A 26,443-nucleotide genomic window follows, 5' to 3' on the forward strand; every position below is an offset into this window, starting at 1 on the left:
GAAATGTTTCTTGAGAAAAAAATCAGCATATCAGCATGATTTCTGAAGGATCGCGTGACACTGAAGACTAGAAAAATTCAGCATTGCATCACATGACTAAATAAATTACAATTCAAACCGTTATTTTAAATTGTAATAATGTTGCATAATATTTCAGTTTCTACTGTTTATAAATGCTGAGCATAAGAAACTTTTCAAAAACATAAAAAAAAAAATCTTACTTCTGGTGTTAGCTATTTTTTAACAGGCCATTAGTGTGTAAAAGAGAATGGTGTCACTGCCTTAACATATTGTTGTTCAGTTTTGTTCTCACACTTAATGCAAATGCAGTTGTCACTCCCTGAATTTGTGGGAGTGAATTCAGTTGTCGAATGTGGTTGCAACTTTTTGTAAAGATCCAAACTGCATGCACACATGAAGAGCTGGAAATGTACTTTTAGTTGCTGCTGTGTGTACACACATGGCCAAAATCTTAACACCTCATGTTTTAACACCCATCCCATTTATATATGTATGTTGTGGGTGTCAAATAAGATGTGCTTCTTGAAAATCAAAAGGGGGAAAAAAACAGATGCAAACATATTATTCTTTTTCTCTTTGTTTTTTTTGTTTTTTTGTTTGAAAGGTCAAGATTAAGTCAGGTGTGTCTGAACTTCTTGTTCTCAGACTGTTATTTCCTGTCTTGAAATTGATGTCATTTTGAGAAGGCAGAAAACAATATGCAAAGTACCAGAATGGCCAAGTACTGCATACTGTTTTGAAAAAAAGTAGGATGTATACTGTGCACAGTATGCAAATATTTGGTAGCACTTTATATTTTAGAGTCTTGTTCCACATATACGTTATACTTAGAATAACTGTGTAATAACTAGGTACTATCCCTGAACCTACCCTTAAACCTAACCTTAGCCCATGTAGGTGCCTTATGTTACCCAGTGCTTGCTTATATAAGAATGCAGTATGTACATGTAAGTGCACGTACTGTAAAATAAAGTGCAACCAAATTTTCTGTATGAGTGAAATACCATGATTACCTACTACAGTTTCTGAAGCGTGCAGTATGCAACCAGAGCACAGTGTGAGGAATGTTACTGTACTGTATCCCACAATACATTGGTCGGTTTGCCATTCCATTTCAGTCTAAAGGACAAACTGCAACCTATTTCTTCACTTATTTGATTAAAGTAGCAAAAGTTAAGGCATCTTGTTCACAAAATTGGATTAAAAATGCAAAATAACCTAATTTATTTATAACTGGACATTCCTCCCTGTGTTAAATGTAGTGTTTGGTGACTGAGATCTTGCTTATGAGTTAGGCGAGTGTGAAAGAATAACCAGGTCATGTGTGGTTTATGGGAATTTTATGTTCTCACCCAGATGTTGCAGTGGGAGCTTTCCTGTCAGACTCAGCTGTGGTGTTCAGGTAAAAACAGCAGAATTTTCACTCACACTTGCTTTGATAACTTTAAGGCTTTAAGAGTTGGCATTTGCTATGGAAATTTGTTTAAGCTATAAATGTATTATATTTTCAGTTGATAAGTCAAGTCAACTTTATTTATACTTTTTTTTTTTTTTTTTTTTACAATGTTGATTGTTTTAAAGCAGTTTCAGTGTGTAAACAGGAAAATAATGCAACAGATTTTGATTTGGCTGTACAGACGCTCTGAAGAAAACGGTGGCGTTATCTAGTTTACTTCAGTTGTCATATAGCGACAATGTGGGCAGATCAATAATTTAGTTGATATAGTTAATTTAGTTTAGTAGTTAAATTTCTTTGGATATTTAGTTGAAATTTGAGTGTCCCCAACTGAGCAAGCAGAGCTAAAGGTGACAAAAACTCCATCAGGTGGCATAATGAAGAAAAATAAACCCTGGAGACGGGTTTATTAAGGATGCCGTGTCGGTGAGACAATTTCAGTGGGGAGACTAAGGCCGGGGTCACACTGCAAGCATGCCGTGAGCGTCTCGGCTGCATGGCATGTCTGTTTTTATTTCGGCTCCCATGTTAACCGGTTAGAGCTTGCACACTGCCTGCGTGACAGGAGAGAAAGACGCCTATTTTTCATGTGACAAGCAAACCGTGTTGGAAGTGTTTCCAGGCAAAATAGAATAGGAAAAGATGTTTATATGTCATTTTGATACAAATACATATTAATAAATTACATTTTCATGTTTGAAAGGCTGTAGGTTAACATAAATGCAGATATAGGCCTAATTGTAATAATAAAAAACAACATAATTATCAATTTTGAAATATTAAACCTATCAATGCAGTATTTCTGTAGCCTATTTTGCCGTCAATACCATAGATATGTTGTCAATAGGCACCTGCTGATGTTGTCTTTGCTGTATCAATAGGCAATATATTTATATTTAACATGAAGTATAGGCCTTCCCTGTACATCAATAGCAGCAGCAGCATCGCGTCAGACACGCTTCTGGTGTGCAAAGACTGAAAAAACGTCTGGCAGCCGCACCGTGACTGACACGCAACAGAAACGCCACGCTTACAGTGTGTCTCCGGCCTAACTGACACGGTCTCAGCAGACACTCCAGGATGCACTGGTCATGTTTGGGCGCAGGTCCACCATCTGATCTGTATACGGCACGGATCCGGCTGACTGCAGTAAACCTCAGGATAAGCAGAGGGACTAACATTAGTGTAGATGCCATTCTTCTTATGATGTAACGAGTACATCAGGTGTTATGGGAAGTGCCATCTATCCATCTATTCATCCATCCATCCATCCATCCATCCATCCATCCATCTATCCATCCATCCAATCTGATTGTCTGCCTGCCAGTCTGTCCATCTGCCTGTCTGTCTATATACTTGATATATATGCCAAAGTCCTCATCTGACAACTAGCACCGACCATCCCTATATATTGTATATGCAAGCTTTATGTTAATTTGTTGACCTGACGAATAACCCAGTAACTCTGGTTGTTTCAGAACACGTCCAGTAGTGAAAGTGGATGCCATGATGGTGTTGCCTGACAGCTTTAATCGATCCATCGCCCAGTGTGCTGACAACGGTCTGTCAGCCGTGTGCATCAATGTTATGGTGTGCTTTATAGTCGGAGGGAAACAAATCCCAGGAAAAATAGGTAAGAGCACAATATTCCATCAGATACACTCTTATGATAATCTTAATTTTAAAAGTGTTTTGAAGACTGTACTCATGACTTCCATCCAAAATCCACATGCAGTGAGATTTGTGTAAAAGACTTATGCAAGATCCTTTGCAGCTTCCTGCAGTGCTTTCTGACTTTTTTAGTTGCGAAAATGTCCTCTGATATTTTGAGCTCCCCACACGTGTTCTTAGAATTGAGTACACAAAGTTCAAGGAGAAATGTTTTGGGCTCGAGTTCTTTGTTTGCAAGCGGCTGTGTGTTAGCTCGTCTTATCAGCACGTGCTGAATGCAGTGGCAGTTCTGTGTTTCAGACCTCTTTCCCAGCTCTTTATCTCTGCCACACATCCCCTCTTTTGTGGCAGTTAGAGGGCTCAGGGTGTGTGTCAAGGCCTGCCTTCACTGATAGAGCCAGACAAACTGCACACATACTAAACAACAGAGCTACACGTGTTGACAAATATGAATGATCTTAAAACTGATATGAAGTAGCGATGGTAGAAATCTGCCACCCAGAGGTTTTGCTATACTGTTTATACAGCTGTAGATCGATACATAACTGCTCTGTGTTTAGGCCTGTCGCTATAGTCAATAAATCAATTAATCGCATGAATAAAAAAATTAGCTCTGTTTTTACCCTAAAGCCACCTTATAATTTACTTATAATTAACCTTTTGATTTAAAATCATTAAATCACATACCTTTTATTTCTAAAGGATTTATTTGACTGGATTTTCCAAAGTAGGTGTTAACTAATGTTCATTTTTGTTGATTTTGTAGCAAAAATAACTATTTTGTGATGTATTGTGATATACAGATACACTGCTGGTGAAAAGATTAGGGTCGGTAAGATATGTTAGTGAAATAAATTAATACTTTCTTTTATTCAGTACTGCTGCATTAGTTTGATTAAAACAGTGAAGACATTTTGTTAAAAACGTTTTATATTTCAAATAAATCAGAATATTATGAGTTTTCAAAATCTTACCAACCACAAATGGATTGAATGGTAGTGTATACTCTTTAATTTATTTTTCAGAATCGTACAAACCCACTGCAGTTGCATCATAAACCCCTAGGAGTTTCCCTGCAAGATTGCAACAAGATTCTGAATTGTTCTGAAGACTGTTAAATGGTAGTGATTGTAACATGTTGTCTAATGCTAACTTTGTCTCTGAACATCATACTTTTTTGTGTGCAGAACTGAAATACAACCTAACAGCTGACATTCACCACAAAGAGGGCTTTCCTTCTCGGTTTTATTTCAGTGGAAACGGAACATCCAATGTCACAGCGGGCAGAGTGAAGGCCAAGCATGAGCAGCTCACCTGCAACACCCACCAGGCTTTCATGAAGGTGCGAGACTTATGTTTATTATCTTTGTTGGTGGATGGTACCTTTACCACAGATTAGAGTATCACATCATTGCTTTACTGTACATCATTACCTTTTACGAAAAAGGTTGAAAGGCAGTGGTCTATATACTTCACTTTTTCATATTAAAAGTTTATGCATTACATCTGACATTGACACTATTTCAGAAACTACGTTTATATTTTTAGATATTCTGTTTTCATTTCAATTATATTTCATTTCATTTCATTTCATTTTTTTTCAAAAAAAAAATTCATTTTTATTATCATTTATTTATTATTAGTTCTAATTTATTTTTATTTCAGTTTTAGTTTGTCATTTTAGTACTTAAAGTAATTAAGAACTTAACTTTAAATATTTTTATTTATTATTTAAATTATATTTAGTACTGTAAATTAAATATAATAATTGATTAATTGCACATAACATTAACATTTTAATTATAATTTTTTTATTGTATAATGTCACATTGAAATGTAGAAACAACATAAAGTAAATATTTTAAATATTTAGCATCTACTATGAATACTGCTACTGATGTAAATGGATTTTTTTCACAGACTGTAAATGGATAAATCGATTGAATTTAACTATAGCCATTCAACATTACAGTAATCTTTAACATTGAATAGGCTTTTAAAAATATATAATAACTTTTAATTTAACTTAACTTCACATAAACCTGTTATAATAAATGTCACATTTAGCTGTGCCTGTAATATATTGAGGGTCAATGCTAAATATGTTTTTTCTACATGCCCTGTCAGGCCGGTTCTGATTTTTTTTTTAACTATAAATGGATTAATCCTTGTTAAAACTACTAAAGTTATTCAGTCAAAAGCTGTGAATTATTTTATTTTTGTCTTTTGTTATTTGATTAACGTTAATGTTAAGATGGCAGCTATATTAAGCTGCTGTCACTTTAAGACCTGACACACATTCGATGTTCTGATAACTCTTTATGATCTTTTAAGACTTTTTAACAAGTTTAAGACTATGCTTACAAATATATATAATATATATATATATATATATATATATATATATATATATATATTAGATTATGTATATATATATTAGATTATGTATATATATTTAATATATACATAATCACAGCCCAATGGAGCAGTTTCAGACTCATATTCTGACTAGAATTGAGTATGACCACGTCAGGCTAGACTCGTGTGTTTTTGACTTGCAACAATGGCAAGTGTTTTTACTGGTATTTTTTGAGTATGAAAGTAGGCCTACAGTACAGAAAATCAATTAGATGCTGCAGAAAGCTCTTCTCAGCTCTGAAATATGGTTTGGGACATTTTCTTTGATCACCCCGTATGTGGTTTATAGACTTGAACACTCGATATGAAAACGCTGACTCAGAGTCAGGCCTGTGGACTTCACAGCTGTGACTTGCCCACATCACTCTGCTCTTCATGCTCGAGTTAATCAGCCTTTTCAAAAGGCCCAGGTGGTGTGACTCTCTCTAGGTTTACAGCGTGACTCCGCGCAGGAGGCCGGGATGATAAAGAGGCTCATATACATAGTTTGTTGGAGTCGATAGCAGGTTGTCTCTGCTGGAGAACAAGAGGAAGAGCCAGGCAGGACGGCATGGGGGAGGATGGTACAGATAGAAAGAGACCTAGACAGTTGATAAAGTGTGGATAGATGGCTCCATGAGTATGAGTGAATGTTCCAGGTGTTTGGTAGGCCCCTCTGGATGACTCTCCCTCTGTCTTTTGCTGTAATCAGGGCCATCTGATCCAGCTCATGTTTTACACAGTAATTAATGGAGGCGCGTGTATGACTGCGCTGTTATTAATGGCCGCTGATGGAGACGATGGCCATAAACAAGTGTGATTATCTGTCAGAGGCAAACCCAAACACGGAGGCTTCTATATATGAGGGCTTTTTTAGGGCTTAATTAATGGGCAATAAGAGTAACGAATGGAACATGTAGCAGATGTGGCGGACATCTTGTGCTGTGTTTTAGGAAGGTGACAGAGGTGCTTGTCGGCCCCTTATCTCCAGTTCCACACGGAAATCTGCGTGCGCAGAATTCTGCAGAAAACTCTAATGATTTCCACAGATTGTAGTGCCCGTCATTTGAGAGACAAACACAATCTCGTGTGTGATTGTGATGGGTGGTAGGTTGTGCTTATTGATGTAAAAAATAATAATAATTTGAGTTTGAAATTTTAAAATGCCTCATAAAATTGACCACGGAAGAGTTAAGAAAACGTTACTTGTCTAAAATTTTTATTTTTAGCTATTAAAATTGTTAATTTATTTCCTTTGATGTGTATTTATTTATTTTGCTCTATTGTTGAATGATAATCAGGGGTGGTAAGTAATCAAGTAAAAATACTTTGATACTTTACTTAAGTATTTTTTTCGGGGATCTGTACTTTACTTGAGTATATTTTATTTGCATCTACTTTTACTCTTACTCCACTACAATATTAAAGGCAAAGTTTACTTTTTACTCCAATACATTTCCCCATGCCCGCTCCAAGTATTAAGTATTTATTACACTTGATTTCCAAACCGGTCTGGTCATTCATGGATGATCCAGTCGGGTATAGACTTGGAAAAGCTGACAAGTCAGGTTTGCCACACTAACGTTAGCTCAGTGTTTCCCCAACTTTTTTATTTTGCGGCACACTATTTACTATGAAAACATCGGTAACATTTTACAATACAGGTGCACTATTATAATTCATGCCTAACTAATGCACAGATAATCATGAGTTAATGTATTACTAATGAAGAACTAATCCATTTATTAATGATTACTGCATCAGCAACTAATGAACATTCTCTATGATTAATAGATTAAGTAATATATGAATTGCTATTAATTAAATATGACATCAATAATTCCCTAATAACATATTACATTAACTAATAATGTAAATTCATGTATTCAAAGCCATGCATTCCGACTCTCGGTTGTCTGTTTAATTAATCATTAATCATAACAATTGGCAAAATTATAGTATGACTTTACTTAAGCCCCTTTCACACTGCGATTCCGGCAAATACACGGATAATGTGACCCGGCATTTGTTCCCGGGCCGCTAGATTTGGTCCATTCACACTGCCAGCGAAATACCGTAATATGTGCGCTTTCACACACAATGCTTAACGGTCCCGGGTCGAGTTGACACGTGACATCCTGATGTGATGTATAACGGCGAGCGATCTCAGCTTCAGCGCGGATAGTAAGGAGCTCCGTGGTCTCGACTTGTGTCCAGTTTGCCCACATTTCTGCTTGTTTAATTTTAGTTTCTTTTGTATACGAACACTCTCTGCGTTTAAAACACCGACGAGCTCTTCTGGCACTGCAGGGTTGTGTTATTGAAAAAACAAGCTCTAGGAGTCGCACGATAACTACGTACAGGTTGCGGCATTAGTTTCGGCTTTTGTTCACACACCGCTCGTCCCGGGTCGAATACCGCAATATTACTAGGTCCCCGACCCGGGTCGAATTCGGTAATCAATCCCGGGACGTGGTTGCTTTCACACAGAAGGCGACCCGGCAATGCTCCGGGAATACTGTGTGTCCGACGTGCAGTGTGAAAGGGGCTTTGTTGAGGCACATGACTATTAACTAATTGTTATGTAATATGTCATTGTGGTTATGGCTTTTGAATTAATTTTGAATTAGTTAATAGTATCTTGCTCCTCATCTGTTTTATGGAGCTAATGTTATGGAACATGTCTATTTTAAGTTTAACCCCTATACTGCGTTAAGGTGCTTCATTGTCTCCTATTAATTGCAAATCTAACAAATTCTTAATTGCAGTATCTAATCTTATCATTTGTTCAATTAAAGCATTGCATATCAGTCCCAAAAGATTGTATCTGCTTAATTATTGATATTTACAGTTAATTTGAATATTTACTTTTTACTTTCGGTACTTGAGTACGTTTTAAATCTGATACTTTTGTACTTTTACTCAAGTGATGTTTGAATGGAGGACTTTCTACTTTTACTGGAGTATTTTTTTATTTAGGTATATATACTTTCACTTGAGTATAACTTTTGAGTACTTTTACCACCTCTGATGATAATAAATTGTTTATTTCATGATTTGTCTACAATAAATTTGATAAAGCAGTATGCTCTGTCTTTTAATGGATGTAGTCTGCAATGAGAGCTTCTATTTGGATTTGTACTGTAAACCTTAAATTAAAGTTAAGAAGTGAATATTTTATAATTTATTTGTAATGCTTTGAGTTCCAATATTTTGAGATCTTTTTAACACATTTAAAACCATTCTGCATAATTCAGCAGATTTGTAAAAAAAATTCAGAATCAGAAATTACAAAATAAAATCCACAGATTCTGTGTGGCCCCTGCTTATCTCTTGTGAAGTCTGTGTAAGTGCTTTGTCTGAGTTATTCCCTTAAAAAAAACGTATCATCTCTATGAGTTAGTTTTGATGTATTTCCTATTGAAACAGGAAGTTTGAGTGAGACATATCGAATGGCTTGTTCCTTTTTTCCTGACATATTCTTTGTTTACACAGAAGCTAGTCAGTGACAGGTGATTTTCTATTTTAATATACATGTTTTGTATTATAATCATTGTCAAGTCAACTTTATTTATATTTATTTATATTGCTTCCACTTTGTTATAATACCACTAACAGTTGACCATGGAATATTTAATAGTGAGGACATTTCTCATGAATAGACTTATTGCACAGATGACAACCTATCACGGTACCACGCTTGAATTCACTGAGCTCCAGCGATCCATTCTATCACAAATGTTTGTAGAAGCATCTGCATAAGTGATTGGAACACATTAATGAGGAGTGTGTGTGTGTGTGTGTGTGTGTGTGTGTATATATATATATATATATATATATATATATATATTGCTAACATCATTTAAGTTCTTTTTTTTCTCATTAATGTGCACACAAGGCCCATATGGCAACCTGTAAAGTGCTGCTTTAGTGCAAAGTTTTAAGTGCAGTGTTTGTTATCTCAAAAATGTTTAATTAATAAAAAATGCCAAAAATCACACACAAGACAAACTAAAATATTTTGTCGATAAAATACAATTGTATTATTATAGCATATATATTATATTATTATTATAATATGTATATATATAGATAATCTATCTATCAATCTATCTATCTATCTATCTATCTATCTATCTATCTATCTATCTATCTATCTATCTATCTATCTATCTATCTATCTATCTATCCATCTATCCATCTATCCATCTATCCATCTATCCATCTATCCATCTATCCATCCATCCTTCCATCCATCCATCCATCCATCCATCCTTCCAACTATTCATATAAGTACCATTTGGCAAACATTAATTTCTCTTTTTCTTGTTGGAAATCCTGTGGCACATTATCCTGCTAGATTTCCATTGCTGAGAATGCAAACGTTTTCACAAAATAAGGGACGGGTTCATATTATTTGCTGTGGTAATCAAGCTTAAGTTGCATTTAACCCCTCTCCACTTCTTAAAGTTCTTTCTTAACATTTGTTTTGACATGTGGCGTTAAGAGATGCAAATGTGACAGGCCTGAATTATAAAAAGGAGTGCAACTTTCAGTTCTTGCTTTGAGAAAAAATATCTTGCTGGATAAAGGTGTGAAGTAAACACCCAGTCTTTCTCATGCTCATTATTAAGTCATCTACATGTTCTTTGAAATGTCAGTTGTCTGCCTATGAGGTTAGACACACCAGTGACAAACTGTGTGTGTGTGCACATTCGTGTGTGACCGAATTCAGTGACTATTCTGAGCAAAGGGCACAAGTTCACAGCGTTGACTTTGAGTTTAGCCTTTGCTGCAGAAATTAGCGTCTCTCTGAGGCTGTTGTTGTGGCTGGAGTCCAGCTCATTTACACCGGCCATGGAAGAGGCTTCCAAAACCCCGGTCACACATCTCCCCTGCAGCTAAATACAGGCCCCAGAGACCCCACAGGAACACTCCCAACCACTGAGTCCCCAATTAGAGACAGCCATCACCGCTGACAGAGCAAACCTTACCTGCAGTAATTATCTGCACTGAGGTGAGGAAAATTAAGATGGGAGATATATAAAAAAGTCGAGCCAAAATCAAACACACACAGACGTTCACAAATTTGGGGTCGGCAAGATTTTGTAATGTTTTTCAACGTCTCACCAAGGCTGCATTTATTTAATCATAAATATTGTAAAAACTGCCATATTGTGAACGTTTTCTATGTTAATATATTTGAAAATGTAATTTATTACTGTGATGGAAAAACTGAATTTTCAGCATCATTACCTCAGTCTCCAGTGTCAGATGATCCTCCATATATTGTTCTAATATTCTGATTTGATTATTATCAATGTTCAAAACAGATGTGCTGTTTAGGCCTACTTTTTTTGTTAAAAAAAAAAAAAAACGTAATGGTTTTTTTTTTTTTTTCAGGATTCCGTAATGAATAGAAAGTTCACAAGAACACTTAAAAAATCATTTGCAACATTATAAATGTATTTTACTGTCACTTCTGTAAGGTACAATTGATAGCAGGCTGTTGAATTATTTGAAAAAAATACTGCACACCCGAGGTGGCAATATAGCAGCCTCCTTGGGTGTGCATTATTTTTCAATAATTCAATGGGCTGGAGTCAATTATTCTTCTTTTTACCACACCTTAAAACATTGTTCAGATGTTTGGTTTTTGTCCCTTAAATGCTCTTGTGTGTGCATTTAAGACTTATTTATTACGCATCTCATCCCAAGCCTCTGTTCAAAAATTCAAAAATGTCATATTAGAGTTAGTAACTGAGACTTGAGGCGCTAATAGCAGACTAGTGCTAGTGCAGTAATTAATGCAGAGAGAAAGAGAGAGAGAGAGAGAGAGAGAGGGAGAGAGAGAGAAGTGTGTTTCCATACTGTATGTGTTTTTAAGTGAGAGAGAGAGAGAGAGTGTGTTTTAAAAGGGGTACTTCAGCGCTGGAAAGATGAATCTGTATTTAAACTGGTTCATTAATGTAGTAGAAATGTGAAATTATTTTTGAATTTGGTGCCTTCTAGACTGAGAAAAGACCGAAAATGTATTTTTGTCTCATGGGGATGATAGACTACAATTCCCAGAATGCTTTGCTGCCCTACGAGGCCACTCCCAAAGCCACCGCTACTGGATTACAGTGACTGAGTTTGAGTTAGAGAACAGACATTACAATTAAATACTGAACGTGTCTGTTCAATATAACGATCGAGTCGCCGCGTGAGTCTCACAGCACTAACTCAGATTAGGAGTCAGATTACATTTAACGTCATAAATGAGCTGATGAGCTCTCGTGATGAGAGCTGAGGTAATCGCGACCACACTCGCGGCATACATTCACAACGCAAGTTCATTCTGGCGCGTTTTCACTTCATGCCTTTGGAAGCTTAACTTTCATAGAAATTAATTTGAGATGTTAATCCGTTTAAATGAATGCCTGCTGAGTGTAATCTCCAATTCCCCATGTGTGAATTGAAAACATGTGGAAATAGCTCCCTCTGCTGGCTGTAGTCTTTAGCCTCTGCACAAACATTCTAAAGATGACGCAGATATTGTCAATTTGCGTCACAGGAGGAATTTTTCCAAAAATAAAATGCATAAATCTCTCCTCTCAGGGGGATATGAGGGGGGGACGCACAATCATTTGATTATACTCCAGGGTTTCTACTGAAACAAAGCCATATGCTAATCGCTGAAGTAACCCTTTAAGTTTATCCTGTTATTATTTCTGTCGCTGTGAGTTTTGGTTCTTTTGCTGTTGTAGGCTGTAAAGACTTTTGAAAAAACTGAAATCATTTCAGTGATATGGAACTGTAATGTGGTCAAGACCTGCCTGCAACTATTTTAACTGTCCATTTTCGTGAAAATTTCACCTCCAAACTTTTTCCAACCAATCAGTTTCAAGCATTCATCAGCCCTGTAGTGTAATACCAATTAAATGCATTCTTGCTAAATAAAAGAAATAATTTAATGGTAACACTTTAGCGTCCAATTCTCGCTATTAACTAGTTGCTTATTAGCATGAATATTAGTAGTATATTGACTGTTTATTAGTATTTATAAAGCACATATTAATTCCTTATTCTGCATGATCATATTCAACATCCCTTAATACTACCCAATACCTAAACTTAACAACTACCGCACTAACTACTAATAAGCATTAATTGGGGGTTTATAGAGGTCATAGAGGTCAAACGTCATAGTTAATAGTTAGTTAACTTAAGGAGAACTAAACCCTAAACTAAAGTGTGACCAATTTTTTTTATTTCTCTTGTATGCAGAAAGATGTCCGTGATATTTTCACACCCATCCATTTTGAGGTGAAATATGAACTTGCAGAGCACCGTGTGGCCCAGAAGGACTCAAGCGGCATGCCTTCTCTCAAACCCATTCTGCAACAGAAGGATCAACAGGCCAATGTTGTAAAAAACAAGGTCAGTTTTTGTCATTGTGGTTCATTTCTGACGCCACTTTATTAACCTCAGCGTAGGTCACAATGTGTCCTGATCTGAAATCTTTCTTTTTGTAGACCATCTTTGCCAGATATTGCGCCTTGGAAAACTGCTCAACCAACCTTCAGGTTTCTGCTCATCTGGTTTTACCCCAGTAAGTTATCGCCATGTAACTTATGCTAACTGAAATGTGTAAAGAAAATGAAGGTGGTTTTATGACTAATTATATTTTGTGCATTATCACATTTTTCTGGCAAATTCACTTTTCCCTCCCAAATATGTATTTGTCTTTCTGCATTGCAGAAGAAAAAAATATTTTACTGTGAAATAATAGTGTTTTTTGTGTAAATTATAAATAAAATAGTATTTTTAATACATTATGACAGAATTTTACAAAATTAAATGTATGCGTCAGGGCAAGATTATTTGTATTGCTGTATTCTGATCAGGATATTTATTTATGGTTTACCATTATAAATAATCCATCAAATCCATCAAAAATAATGGTATAAATAATAAGTGTCATTTTTGTCAATGACTGATATCATTGTTGTATTTGTATGTTGTTAAACATTTCAAGAATACTACTAAATATTCTAGATGTGCTTTTTAACCATCAAGAGGGTTTTTAAGACTATCTTTTCTCCTCATGAATACACCCATTAAAGCAACATGCACAGTAGCCAAAGCTTTATATTGAGGCATTTTATGCATCACATTTCTTGGACTCACCCAGTTGAGGCGAAAGCGTGAATGTGCACATTAGCATTTTGGATCATGTTTGCAGCCGTATGCAAACTAATTTATGGACCCCCCTCACCCATTGGTGATAATACACGATCTGATTATTCATAAGGTGTGTGTGTGTGCATGTGTGTGCGTGTATGTGTGTGTGTGTCAGGGAGGGAAAGAGAGTAAGGGGGCTTGTCACTCTCCCAGATGCACCTGGTGCCTTTAGATGAGAAACATCAGGCTTGAGCCCTCAGCGCACAAGCCACACAAACAGAAACACAAAAACGCTGGCTGGAAAACACAACCTTTTCCATTAAATTCTAAAAAGATCTTGCAGATATTCTAAAATGAACTTCAACTATTAAAAGTGACATTTTATTTAATTGACTGATTGATTTGTTTTGTGCTTTAATGCTACAACAAATATTTTAATTTATTTTATCATCCATCCATCCAACCACCCCACCCAACCCCACCCCCCACCCAATCCATCCATCCACCCATCCAATCCACCCAATCCATTCATCCATTCACCCACCCCCACCCAAAACATCCATACACCCACCCACCCAATCCGTCCATCCATCCATCCAATCCACCCACCCACCCAATCCATTCATCCATTCCAATCCGTCCATCCATTCAATCCGTCCATCCATCCATCCAATCCACCCACCCACCCAATCCATTCATCCATTCACCTTTCCCCACCCAATCCGTCCATCCATCCAATCCATCCAATCCACCCACCCACCCAATCCATTCATCCATTCACCTTTCCCCACCCAATCCGTCCATCCATCCAATCCACCCACCCACCCAATCCATTCATCCATTCACCTTTCCTCACCCAATCCGTCCATCCATCCAATCCACCCACCCACCAAATCCATTCATCCATTCACCCACCCCCACCCAATACATCCAAAAATCCGTCCACCCAATCCGTCCGTCCATCCACCTAATACACCCACCCACCCAATCCATTCATCCATTCACCCATCCCTACACAATACATCCATCCATCCATCCATCCATCCCTACATTCATCCATTCATCTTCACCTCACTAAATTTGATGGGCTGAAGAATGGATTTATTATGGATTAAAATCTAAACTTTAAAACAACTGTTTTTCCAACAGATCCAATCACCCATCCCCACCCAATCCATCCGTCCATCCATCCAAAATCCATTCATCCATTCACCTACCCCCACCCAATGCATCCATCCACCCACCAACCCAATCCGTCCATCCATCCAATCCACCCACCCACCCAATCCATTCATCCATTCACCCACCCCCACCCAATACATCCATCCACCCACCAACCCAATCCGTCGGTCCATCCATCTAATACACCCACCCACCCAATCCATTCATCCATTCACCCACCCCCACCCAATACATCCATCCACCCACCAACCCAATCCGTCGGTCCATCCATCTAATACACCCACCCACCCAATCCATTCATCCATTCACCCACCCCCACACAATACATCCATCCACCCACCAACCCAATCCGTCTGTCCATCCATCTAATACACCCACCCACCCAATCCATTCATCCATTCACCCACCCCCACCCAATACATCCATCCATCCATCCATCCATCCATCCATCCATCCATCCATCCCTTCGTTCATCCATTCATCTTCACCTCAATAAATTTGATGGGCTAAAGAATTGATTTATTATGGATTAAAATCTAAACTTTAAAACAACTGTTTTCCCAACAGATCCTACAGGAAAATGCCATATTTTGCTCTGGGTAACGGAAAAAGCATCATGTTAAACACCACAATAGTCAACACTGGAGATGACGCTTTTCTACCCAGACTTCATCTGAGGTTTCCCAGCAACCTGCATTTCATCAAAGTAGTAGAGGTATTTTCATTTTGTCACAGTAATTCTTGTTCAAATTTTAGCTCTAAAAGCCAGCTTTTAGCTCTTTGTGTTGCTGATTTATGCAGTTTAATGGACTCTTGCTTTTGACATGCTTTAATATTGTGACATTATTTCAGGAAGATAAATACATCAGCTGTGAAATTACAGAGGAGAATAAACTGTCCATTGGTCTGGACTGCAATGTTGGAAATTTATACATCGCCCCTTTCTCAAGGGTAAATATCTTTAGTAATTGAAGTTAAATGAGTTTGTTTGTTGCCATGTTGGAATATAAACTTTTTATTTATTTCTTCCAGCTCAACATCACCTTTTTACTGGATGTTATGCAGAACAGCAGCGCGGGAGACCTTAGTATTAAAATTAATGCTACGAGGTAAGAGATCCAGAGATCTCAGGAATTCATTACAGTGGATAGTTTATACAAATGCATCTGAGCCAAATGTAAACATTTGTATAGAACATCTTGGAACTGCTTAGAAGACAAACAAAGGAATTGAACAGCACGTTCAAAGGTTTTGTGTGCTTTCAGTGTTACTATTAGAAACAAGAAAAACTGGATTGGATCTAAAGATGAATGTCTACATAGCCTATATGTAATGAGTTCCTGTAATGAAATCTCAGGGTATATTAGGGTTGTCCTCCAATAATTAAAGCCATTAAACATTTTCTCTGATATACAATGACCCCAAAAAGCATTTGGACACTTAAACTGCACTTAACATGGCATTTTATTAGATAGGACGATATCAAACCAAGTGCTGTCTGCAAACAAATGCTAATTTCAGCCGTTTTCTTGCTTTTACGCATTTTAACTGATTTGTCCAGTTTTTGGAGTCAGTGTACATTCCTTCAATAGTGAATATTAACCAATCTAATGTGTGTTTTTCCAGTGAGAGCTTTGAGAACGCAGATCTTTGTCACGACAACATGGCCATTCTCACTTTGCCCTTAAGATATGCAGTTGATATCAATGTTCAAGGGTAAGTTATCCGGCTTGCTTATGAATCTGTGATGCCATAAGTGGATGTCGGAAGAATAATAGGCCAAATTACAAGATGCTTCTGTATTCCCTTCCTCTGCAGAATTGTCTCTCCGTCTTCATTTATGATTGGAGAACAAGAGTCTGTCCCGGTCGACTGCTATCCTGAGAAGTTCAATTATACATACAAGGTATTTTAGTGCTCATCAGACAGATAACAATGTCATTAAGCACTAATGAATCATTTAACATGATTAGTTTGCTTAAAATGTCTATTAACTTACAGGTGATGAATATAGGTCCTAGTAAAGCTCTTGATGCGAGAGTAAAGATTGGATTGCCTCTGATGCTGGTCCCATACAACTATCAGTTAATCAGGATTACCGATTTACAGGTGAGATTTGCAAATGAAAAAATGCTGTTGTTTTAAACTATTTAAAATCCTGAAAAATGTCCACAAAAATATTTTTTTATCAACTGTTTCAACATTGATAATAATATTAAATAATTCTTGAGCACCAAATCAGCATTAGAATGATTTCTGAAGGATCATGTGACACTGGAGACTGGAGTAATGATGCTGAAAATTCAGTTTTGTATCATAGAAATAAATTACATTTTCAAATGTAAAAAAAAAAAAAAAAAAATCCCCATCCATCCATCCATCCATCCATCCATCCATCCATCCATCCATCCATCCAATCCACTATTCTTGTTTGGAAAACAGAACTTGTTCTTTTATGTTTCTCAGAATATATAGATTAACTATTCCTAATAGTCGTCTTAATAACCATTAACATAATTAACTCTAACTAATTCATGCTATACATCTATAAGTACACATCTTTCTTTTTTTGTGTGTTGCAGACAACCCTTGGGCATTGCTTCCAGAGGAACAATTCAGTTCAGATTATTGATGACTGTGACATCCCGGAAGCTTCCTTTATTCAGGAACTTGTATTCTTTTTCGCCCCAAAAAGCAAGCGCATAATGGTAATATTCATAGTAATGAGTTCTTGTATGTTTAGGGTAAATGTTATTGAAAGTCCTCATGTTCTGTTTTTCTACAGTTCTGTGCTCCTGAAGATAGGACCTGTAGGATTGTGGAGTGTCACTTTGGTGACATGGAGGTTGGAAAAGAAGTTATCATCAATATGGAGGTGGAGCTTAACCCCAGGGTTCTCCAGATGAGTCCAGTGAGTGTTGGTTAGAGACATGGAGAAGGAGAATGACCACTTGTACAAAAATAAATTGGAAGAAATTGCAATTTCTCTCAAAACTCTGGGATCCATTTGAATTCTAGAGTGTGCATACACATGGATCTAAAAAGTGAAATAATCCATTCAAAAGCTTGGGATCAGGAAGGAACTGCGTTTATTCATCTATGATGCGTTAAATTGATCAAAAGTGACATTAAAGACATTTTTATAATGTCCCAAAAGAGTTTCTGTTTTAACATGGTTTCCACATAAATATTAAGCAGCACAGTATACATAGAATAAAATTACATTTGGCCAACAGGTTTTTTTATTTTTTATTGCACTGACAAAAAATTAACCATCTCGACTTTAATCTTGGCTTGGTGGGGCCTCTTCCAATTATAGCCAATAAATGTTCCTCATAGACTACCAGATGCAATAAATTAGTAAGGCAAACATTGACAGATGGATTACCTGAACTGTTTACCCAAAAGAGCAACTAAAACACCTGACCTTGATGCATGTTTGTTTTCTATAGGGCAGACACGGTGTCATGATGATACGAGGCATGATTGAACTCATTTCACCAGTAAAGGATGCAAACACCATCCTACTACAGGATGACATTTCTGCTAGAGTAAGTATTCTGAACCTCTAACACCAGTGATGCATTACAAGATGCTGAATTTACAACCTTTTGCTGCTTGTTATTAACTTGAATGTTTGCCATGTTACAGGTATTCTTGGAGGCTCTGTACAGCCTTAAGCCTGTGATGGCTGTGCAAATTTTTATAATAGTATCCAGTCTGATTGTCGGACTAATCATTTTATCACTGCTTATCCTCCTCCTCTGGAAGGTATGTATCACATGACATATGTTCTCCAGTATGACATAATGATATATTCTCTTCATCTTACAGGAATTAAGCACTAAGAGCATATGATTAATTTATTTTACAAAAGCTAGACCTGCAATATCATGCTGGGCTGTACTGTGGTAAATCTGCAGTGTAACTGTTTTCTAATAGTATCCAGTATCTAAATAGTATCCCATATCTAAATATTCTAATAGTTTCCAATTGTATCAAATAGTATGTTAGTGTAGTAAAAAAAAAAAAAAAAAAAAAAAAAAGCAGTGCTTTAACTCTTTCCCCAGCATTGACGGAAATTTCCAGCTCTGTGTTTTCACTATTATAAGCTAAGATGCAATATGAAACTTCTTCTAAAGGGAGTACAGAATCTCTGGATCAAAACACAGGAAAAAAAGCAGAAACAAGCAATAGATGCAACATTAAAGAGCATTTAATTTAGAAATGCCTAATATTACTGAATGAAATGTCGACCCAGGACGAGCTATAGAACTGTGCAAGCATTAGGGGTGTTGATGGACTCGATCTACTCCATATATGTTTTGATTATTGTTCTGAGAAAAATGCAATGCTTTTCTCAGCTTTTTGCTCAAAATGTTGCCTTTTTATGAAATGTACTCACTTGCCCAGTGTTGATTTAAAAAAAAAATGCATAAAGCTAGAATAAAACAGTTTTTTTTTTTGTTTCTTTCTTTTGATATATTGCCTGTTCAGATATTCATTCAACAAAATATTCTGGGGGGGGCCATGAAACTTTTTTGAAAATTATCAAAAATACTGCCGCTGACTGTCAACTCTTTTTTGGAGAGGAAAGAGTTAAGAAACCTGATGGGTTTCTGGTGGACATGAACCAGCTGTAAACAAGCTCAACTAAGCCAAAATAGTCATTCAGACAATGTTTCCCTGCAAAGAAAATACATCAACAAAAAGAAAACAAATCTTCAAAACAAGGCTTGTTAAGCTTGAAATTGAGATGTGCTTTTGCTTACTGACAATAATAATACATCCTCTTTCTTTTATTAGTGTGGATTCTTCGAGCGGAAGTTGAAGGAGGAGAATTTTAAACGGGACAGTTGGGACTATGTACCAAAGAAAGAGAGCACGTCATAATATGGGATTTACAACACACACAAAACCAATCAGAATGGAAGGACTACGATGATGAACCTACGGGCATTTACTGTAATGACTGAAAAGATTCATCACAACGCGATGAAGACAATTCTGTCAAAAGAATCAGCATTTTCTGTCAGCAGGATGAAGCCACTGCACTTTAGAGTATGGATAATACTCATGTGCTAACTGAAACACTCCCGGGCTGTCGTGCCGAGGGAGAAAAGGACTTCAGAATGTACTGTCGCTATAGAACATTACGGCTCTGTTCCAAAACCCAGTGAGCAGCCTATGTAGGCAGAATTTTTAAAGTGTGCAGCTTGTACTTAAAGATAGGAAGAAGGTAGGACAAATTCAAAGGCAATATGATAGAATGTTAATTATGAATCTAATTTATTTAACACCAAACGTATCAATATATATATATATATATATATATATATATATATATATATATATATATATATATATATATATATATATATATATATATATATATATATATATATATATATATATATATATATATAATTAATATATGTACCACTACATATATTGTAGTGGAGTGCAAGAAGATTTTTAATGTTTTGAAAAGAATACTCTTATGCTCACCAATGCTGCATTTATTTAATCAAATAAAGCAGTAATATTGTGAAATATTATTACAATTTAAAATGAGAATTTATCAAATGCCATTTATTAATGTGATACAGCACTGAGTTTTGAGCATCATTACTCCAGTCTTCAGTCACGTGGTCCTTCACAAATCATTTTAATATGTTGATTTGATGCTCTATTTTTTTAGTGTCAAGCGATTAATCGTGAGTAATTGCATCAAAAGTTTGTCTTTACATAATGTATGTGTGTACTGTGTATAATTATGTATTTTTGAAGACATACACATGTATAAATGTAAGAAATATTTGCATGCATATACTATATATATATATATATATATATATATATAAAACAAATATTTCTTAAATATATACATGCATATGTGTGTATTTATATATACATAATAATTATGTATATAGACATAATTATATAATAAAAAAAAATTATTATACACAGTAAACATATATTGTGCAAACCAACTTTTGATGTGATTAAACACGAATCATCTTTTGACAGCAATGATTTTTATTATCATCAATGTTGAAAACAGTTGTGCTGCTTATATATCTATCTATCTATCTATCTATCTATATATATATATATATATATATATATATATATATATATATATATATATATATATATATATATATATATATATATATATATATATATATATATAATATCTTACAGACTCCAACCTCCAAAGGTCTGTATTTTTATGCTTGTTGGACTTGCTAACTTTAAAAATCCAATTGAAATCAATTGTGAGGCGAGTCTCAACTGTGGCGGTCGTCTGTGATTTATGAGGTTTGATGCGGTCTTAAAAAACAGCTGCCTATGTATAGATGGCAAGGCAGCGTGCTAGGTTTTGGACCAGAGCCCAATTGTTTCATCGCAGGTTTGCCTACGATCACTGAACAGATTGGCTGTTGGCCTGCTGTAAAGAAGAAACTGCACTGCTGTAGCTTTTCTTGCTAAGGTTTTGCCTGTGTACATATACGAAGAAAATTAGCTTTTTTACACCCGCAAGTTAGTATACCCTCCACAGAGGTGACACGGGATCTTCTGGCACTTTCCGTCACCCTTCCCGAAGCAGAACATTGCTGCGATAGGGGTTTTCACACCTTTGCATCACTGCGGTATCGGTTCTCCTTGCAAAAAAAAGGAGGAAATGACACGCATTCTCTCTCCTCCCAAACCCTCGTTGCCGAGTTCAATAGTTAGAAGTTTGAACGGAGACGCCAGATGGAAGGAGTGAGTGTTTGCCGCGTGCTCTGGCTGGGTGCCATGGAAACGGAGCAAAGGAGGCTGCTGTTGTGCGTCTGTACTGCGCTACAGAAGAGTGATGAGATTGGCATGTGTGTGGCCTTCAGCCATTGCTTAAGTGTGTGTGTGTGTTCATTCACCATGGCACAAATACACACAGCACTACACCTCTCGTTCACACACAGGCCTATGGACTCTTCCTGCGCCTGTCATTCAAAGATCAACTCATCCCCTGCCCTTTGTCTGTTCAATTAGGAAATGTTTTAACTAAGTGTGTTAATGAAAATGTTTACAAAAATAGCATTGAAAAATTATTCATTCAGTAATTTGATTTAAAAAATGGGAGTTTGCAGAACAACTAAAACTAAGCTATAAATGTGCACTGAAAAATGTTATAAAATTACAAAGAAAAGTTTTTACATTTTCCGTCAAAGTTTGATGGTCAGATTTTTGGTGCTGTGTTATAAGGATCGCAAAGGAAGTCTTACTGAAATTGTATGAATAAAAATGTTTTTGAAAGATACAAAAAATTATTAATTCAATAAAAATAGTCATTCATGTATTTTTCTCAAAATCTGTGCATAAAATATGGAAAAGTCAGACGATTTTGCTCATAAGTGTGTACGACAGATAACTGAAAGGATAGGAAAAATCTAAAAATAGAATTTAGATTTGGAAAACCATATCGGATGGGTTGATTGTCGGTGCTTTTTGACATAAAAGATAAAAAAATAAAAAAATAAAATACTGTTCAGGGAATAGCACATTGCTTTTTTACTCAGTATTTTGGTAACGCCTTACAATAGCGTCTCATTTGTTAACATTAGTTAATGTATTAACTCGCATGAACTAACAATGAGCAATTTATAGTATTTGTTAATGTTATGAAGCTGTTCATATAAATTCAGTAGAATTATTGTTAATTATTAGTTCATGCTAACTTATGAGACCTTATTGTGAAGTTTTACCAATATTTATAAGTGCTCTTTTTTCTTCCCCTTACTTTTTAAAAATATTTTTAAATGGACTTAAATTCTTATGCACTGGAATGTACTGTGTGTCATATGTTTTTGCTGTAACATAAAATGTTCTATATATACATGTTAAGCTTTGCTTTGTCGAATTTGTGCGTTCAGTTTCTCTTAGCACTTCCATCTCGTGAAAGCGGGTGTGTGTTCAGATACAGCTGCATTTAACTGGCGCCTCCTCCGCCTCCTCCACGTCGGCTCCAAAGAGTGTGAGGAGCTGCGGGTGAACCCTGGAAAATAAACAGGGCTGTCAGTACATTTAAACATTACAAGGATTTATCTGAAATACGCACACATCCCTCCCTTTTTCTTAGAAGCTCACACTGTTCTGTTTATTCTTCTGACACTCTTTTCTACGGCTTTAAGAAGATGAATTAGGAATTTCCTTATCAAGTGCTGCTCATATAATGTTTGTAGTGCCTTAAAACAACACAGCCTGCGCTTACACAGGTCATGTGAAGTTCAACACGTATACAGAGGCTATCTTGACTACTGTTTTGCAAATAAATAGGGATGTGACTTATTGAGTGTTATAGACCTAATGCGGCAGGGAAACAAGCGTGCAGCCATCCTAAGGATTTAGATTGAACGTCCACTTTTGCTGTAGTTCTGCGTATTTCTATGACATCGCTGTCAAAGAGTAATTATCTGATGACAACAGTGAACACTGAACATTGTAATGCTTGAAGCGGATGTTTTAATAAATGTCAGGGAAAATTTAAAAATGAACGCTTCATTCATAAATCCGTAAGATCTTACCTTCATGAGGTGGAAATACAAACCGGAAGAACGGACACAATGGGCGCTACTTTTATATTACTATATTTATGGTGCTTTTGCCCTTTTGGGTTTTTGAATATTTGTATCTTTGTATGATATTGCAGTACGTGCAACCTAAAAAAGCATATTTGTGAATTTACAATGGTTGAGTCAGTTTCTGCACTTAATGTAAAAACTGCACATAATGTAGTAAATATTACATTATTATTGTAATAAAAGGTTCACAATGTAATAATTTTCTCAAAACTTAATATCTTGAGCTCATAATATAATAATTATTACATTATGATAAATGTATTACATTATAAACTCACCAAAAACACATTTTCCTTATTGCAATAGCTTTTAAAACATAAAAAACATGAGTTTTCCCTTACAGTACATTTTTAAAATCTAAATCTAGTCTTAAACTACCAGTGAAATGCAACATTTAAATATTCATGCTATTATTATTAAACAAAGCATTGGTATTCCTTTACATTTTAAAAATCAAAATCCAGTTTAACTTGCAAAATCCACCAGATTACTATAACTACTAGTAGTAGTATTAGTAGTCGTTTAAAGGTGCAAACGTTCTGATTTTATTTATTTGTATTTAGATTTTTAAAATGTACTAGAAAAGAATACAAATGCTTTATGTTTGATAATAATATTAATTCCATAAATATTTAAATGTTGCATTTCACAGGTAGTTTAAGACTGGCTATAGATTTTTCAAAATGTACTGTAAGGGAATACTAATATTTTTATGTTTTTAAAGCTATTACAATAAGGAAAATAGTGAGTTTACAATGTAATCATTTTCTCATAATGTAATTTTTTTATTACATTATGAGCTCAAGATTTGATTTGAAAATTGTTGTAATACTATGAAAATTTACATTAAAAATATTGTAAAACATTTACATCATGTGCAGTTATTACATTATGAGTTGCTACAACACCTCTCATCCTAAACCTCTCTCTATATATATATTAATGGATCGCTGCTGTAAATTGGTCTTGATGATTGTCTTGAGTGTCTCGCCTGATCAGGAGTTCAGATGAGACCTCCACGAGATCTCCGTCAATGTTCCAGGGGTATGTTCCCTCAGAGGAGATGATGGGTGTCGTTTTTGAGTCACACTCCTCGTTCTCCTCCAAGACGTCGTCAGCCCAGCTTGCCTGAGAGCGTGGCCGCAGCCTCACAGCCTTTACAGTGTGTGTCTCAATAAAAGAGAAGCCAAACTGCAGAAGGATAAAGAAGCATTATAGAAGTCATCTGTATGTGTATGTGATATATATATATATATATATATATATATATATATATATATATATATATATATATATATATATATATATTCTTCTGTCTGAGCTTTTATCCTGTGTTTTGTGTTGTGCAGCTGTTTCCAATATTTCATTTGAGTTTGTAGTTTAATGGAGGTCCACAAGGAGGCAGTGATGAACAACTGATCCTCATCAGCCGGTTCAGCTGTGTGTGCGTGCGTGTGTATGTGTGTACGTGAGAGAGAGTGTGTGTGTGTGAGAGTGTGAGTGTGTGAGTGACCTGGAGTGAACCTGGATACAGAACCAGGCCAGGAATGGACTTTCAACCCATCACATCGCATATCCTTTTATTAAGAATAACCAGGTATGTCTGTCAAAATCTTGCTTATAGCAGTCATTATAATTCCTCACTGCAAACATCTTATGTAAGCACCATGTAGGTATTTATTTTTTTACCTATGTTTTACCTTTGTACTTTTGTAAGTAATAATGGCTCTGAACCAGCAGTCCTGATGTAAAGCTTGGCCCAGAGAATGTGCATCAACTGCCTTAATGTTTTTTTCTTCTTCTTCTTCTGTCTTTGTGTTCACATGTTCAGGTCAAATTTCACCCGTATAAATAAGAAATTGCATTTTTATCGAAGTTGAGCCTTTACTCAAAAAATCTATCTAATCTGTCGAGAAATTATTTTAATGACAGTTAATCAAAATCTCCCCTAAATTCAGATTTTTGTGAGTCGTGACACATACAGATGATCAGAAAACATTTCAGTATTTTTTGAATCCCATTATTATCAAAGATGATTTTCATTACATCCTAATTACTGACCTACAGTACTTTTTTGCTGTATTCCCATTATTTAAATGCCGTACAGCAAAGTTGCACTACTATGATGTAATATATATATATATATATATATATATATATATATATATATATATATATATATATATATATATATATATATATATATATATATATGCCATATATGCCATATATGTTATACATATGTCTGATATTTCTCTTACGTTTTTATACATAATTTAGCCTATTTTTAATTCAAATTCTTTTACGTTTTTTTCCCCATTTTTAGATGAATTCCCATTTTACACAATGCTGATTGTCATTGATTTTACTATGATGTATACATAAATAGTTTACCTTTGAAATAATATAGTATATATTTTTTCACATTACAGTAATGATTTTTTTTCTTCTTAATGGACTAGAAATAGCCTATTTTCTTAAGCAAGATTTCTTACATCTTTCTTTTGGTATTGAAGCTATTGAGGATATTGATATTTTTTGTGAGATTCAACCACAGTTAAAATGCACTTGACTTTCTACATTGCTTTCTTTATGTAAATGTAGTGAGCACACACAAGCTCTTTCAAAATAGGCAATAAAGGCCCAATAGTACAGTACAGAGACCCTGAAATTGACACAGCTTTTCTCCGCGGCACAATGACACGAGAGTGAAGTAGCAGTAGGTCAACCTACACTGATTATTTATAGAATGTGGGTTAACAAACAGCTCTAGATTGGACTGCTTAAGAAAAAAGAAGAGGCAGGCTCTGAAATGGGCTAATCTGTATTAGCCTGAAAAGTGTTTTGTGGGAAGCTGACAATCAGCGACTAATTTGACTTGACAGTATGCTAATTCTGCTTAAGCTGTGGAGGTTGTTAACTC

The 26,443-nt window shown here is 35.7% G+C and overlaps 2 protein-coding genes across 2 annotated transcripts in view; one reads left to right on the forward strand and one right to left on the reverse strand.

Annotated features, from left to right (window-relative positions):
• itga4 (integrin alpha 4) overlaps nt 1-20,199 on the forward strand; it is a 38,421-nt gene extending 18,222 nt beyond the window's left edge. The window contains exons 13-28 of the mRNA XM_067444438.1: nt 1,378-1,423; nt 2,956-3,110; nt 4,336-4,490; nt 12,815-12,967; nt 13,063-13,139; nt 15,461-15,608; nt 15,746-15,844; nt 15,926-16,002; nt 16,520-16,609; nt 16,712-16,799; nt 16,895-17,002; nt 17,476-17,601; nt 17,679-17,804; nt 18,346-18,444; nt 18,545-18,664; nt 19,700-20,199. Coding sequence (XP_067300539.1) covers nt 1,378-1,423; nt 2,956-3,110; nt 4,336-4,490; nt 12,815-12,967; nt 13,063-13,139; nt 15,461-15,608; nt 15,746-15,844; nt 15,926-16,002; nt 16,520-16,609; nt 16,712-16,799; nt 16,895-17,002; nt 17,476-17,601; nt 17,679-17,804; nt 18,346-18,444; nt 18,545-18,664; nt 19,700-19,786 — 1,754 coding nt within the window. The 3' untranslated portion in view covers nt 19,787-20,199. The remainder of the gene's footprint in view (nt 1-1,377; nt 1,424-2,955; nt 3,111-4,335; nt 4,491-12,814; nt 12,968-13,062; nt 13,140-15,460; nt 15,609-15,745; nt 15,845-15,925; nt 16,003-16,519; nt 16,610-16,711; nt 16,800-16,894; nt 17,003-17,475; nt 17,602-17,678; nt 17,805-18,345; nt 18,445-18,544; nt 18,665-19,699) is intronic.
• A 2,511-nt stretch (nt 20,200-22,710) lies between these two features.
• The window catches only part of cerkl (ceramide kinase-like), an 86,770-nt gene continuing 83,037 nt past the window's right edge, over nt 22,711-26,443 (reverse strand). Inside the window, exons 12-13 of the mRNA XM_067445107.1 lie at nt 24,512-24,711; nt 22,711-22,934 (exon numbers count right to left, since the gene is read on the reverse strand). Coding sequence (XP_067301208.1) covers nt 22,853-22,934; nt 24,512-24,711 — 282 coding nt within the window. The 3' untranslated portion in view covers nt 22,711-22,852. The remainder of the gene's footprint in view (nt 22,935-24,511; nt 24,712-26,443) is intronic.

Source organism: Pseudorasbora parva, chromosome 5 (genome assembly GCF_024679245.1).
Source record: "Pseudorasbora parva isolate DD20220531a chromosome 5, ASM2467924v1, whole genome shotgun sequence".
NCBI lineage: Eukaryota > Metazoa > Chordata > Actinopteri > Cypriniformes > Gobionidae > Pseudorasbora > Pseudorasbora parva.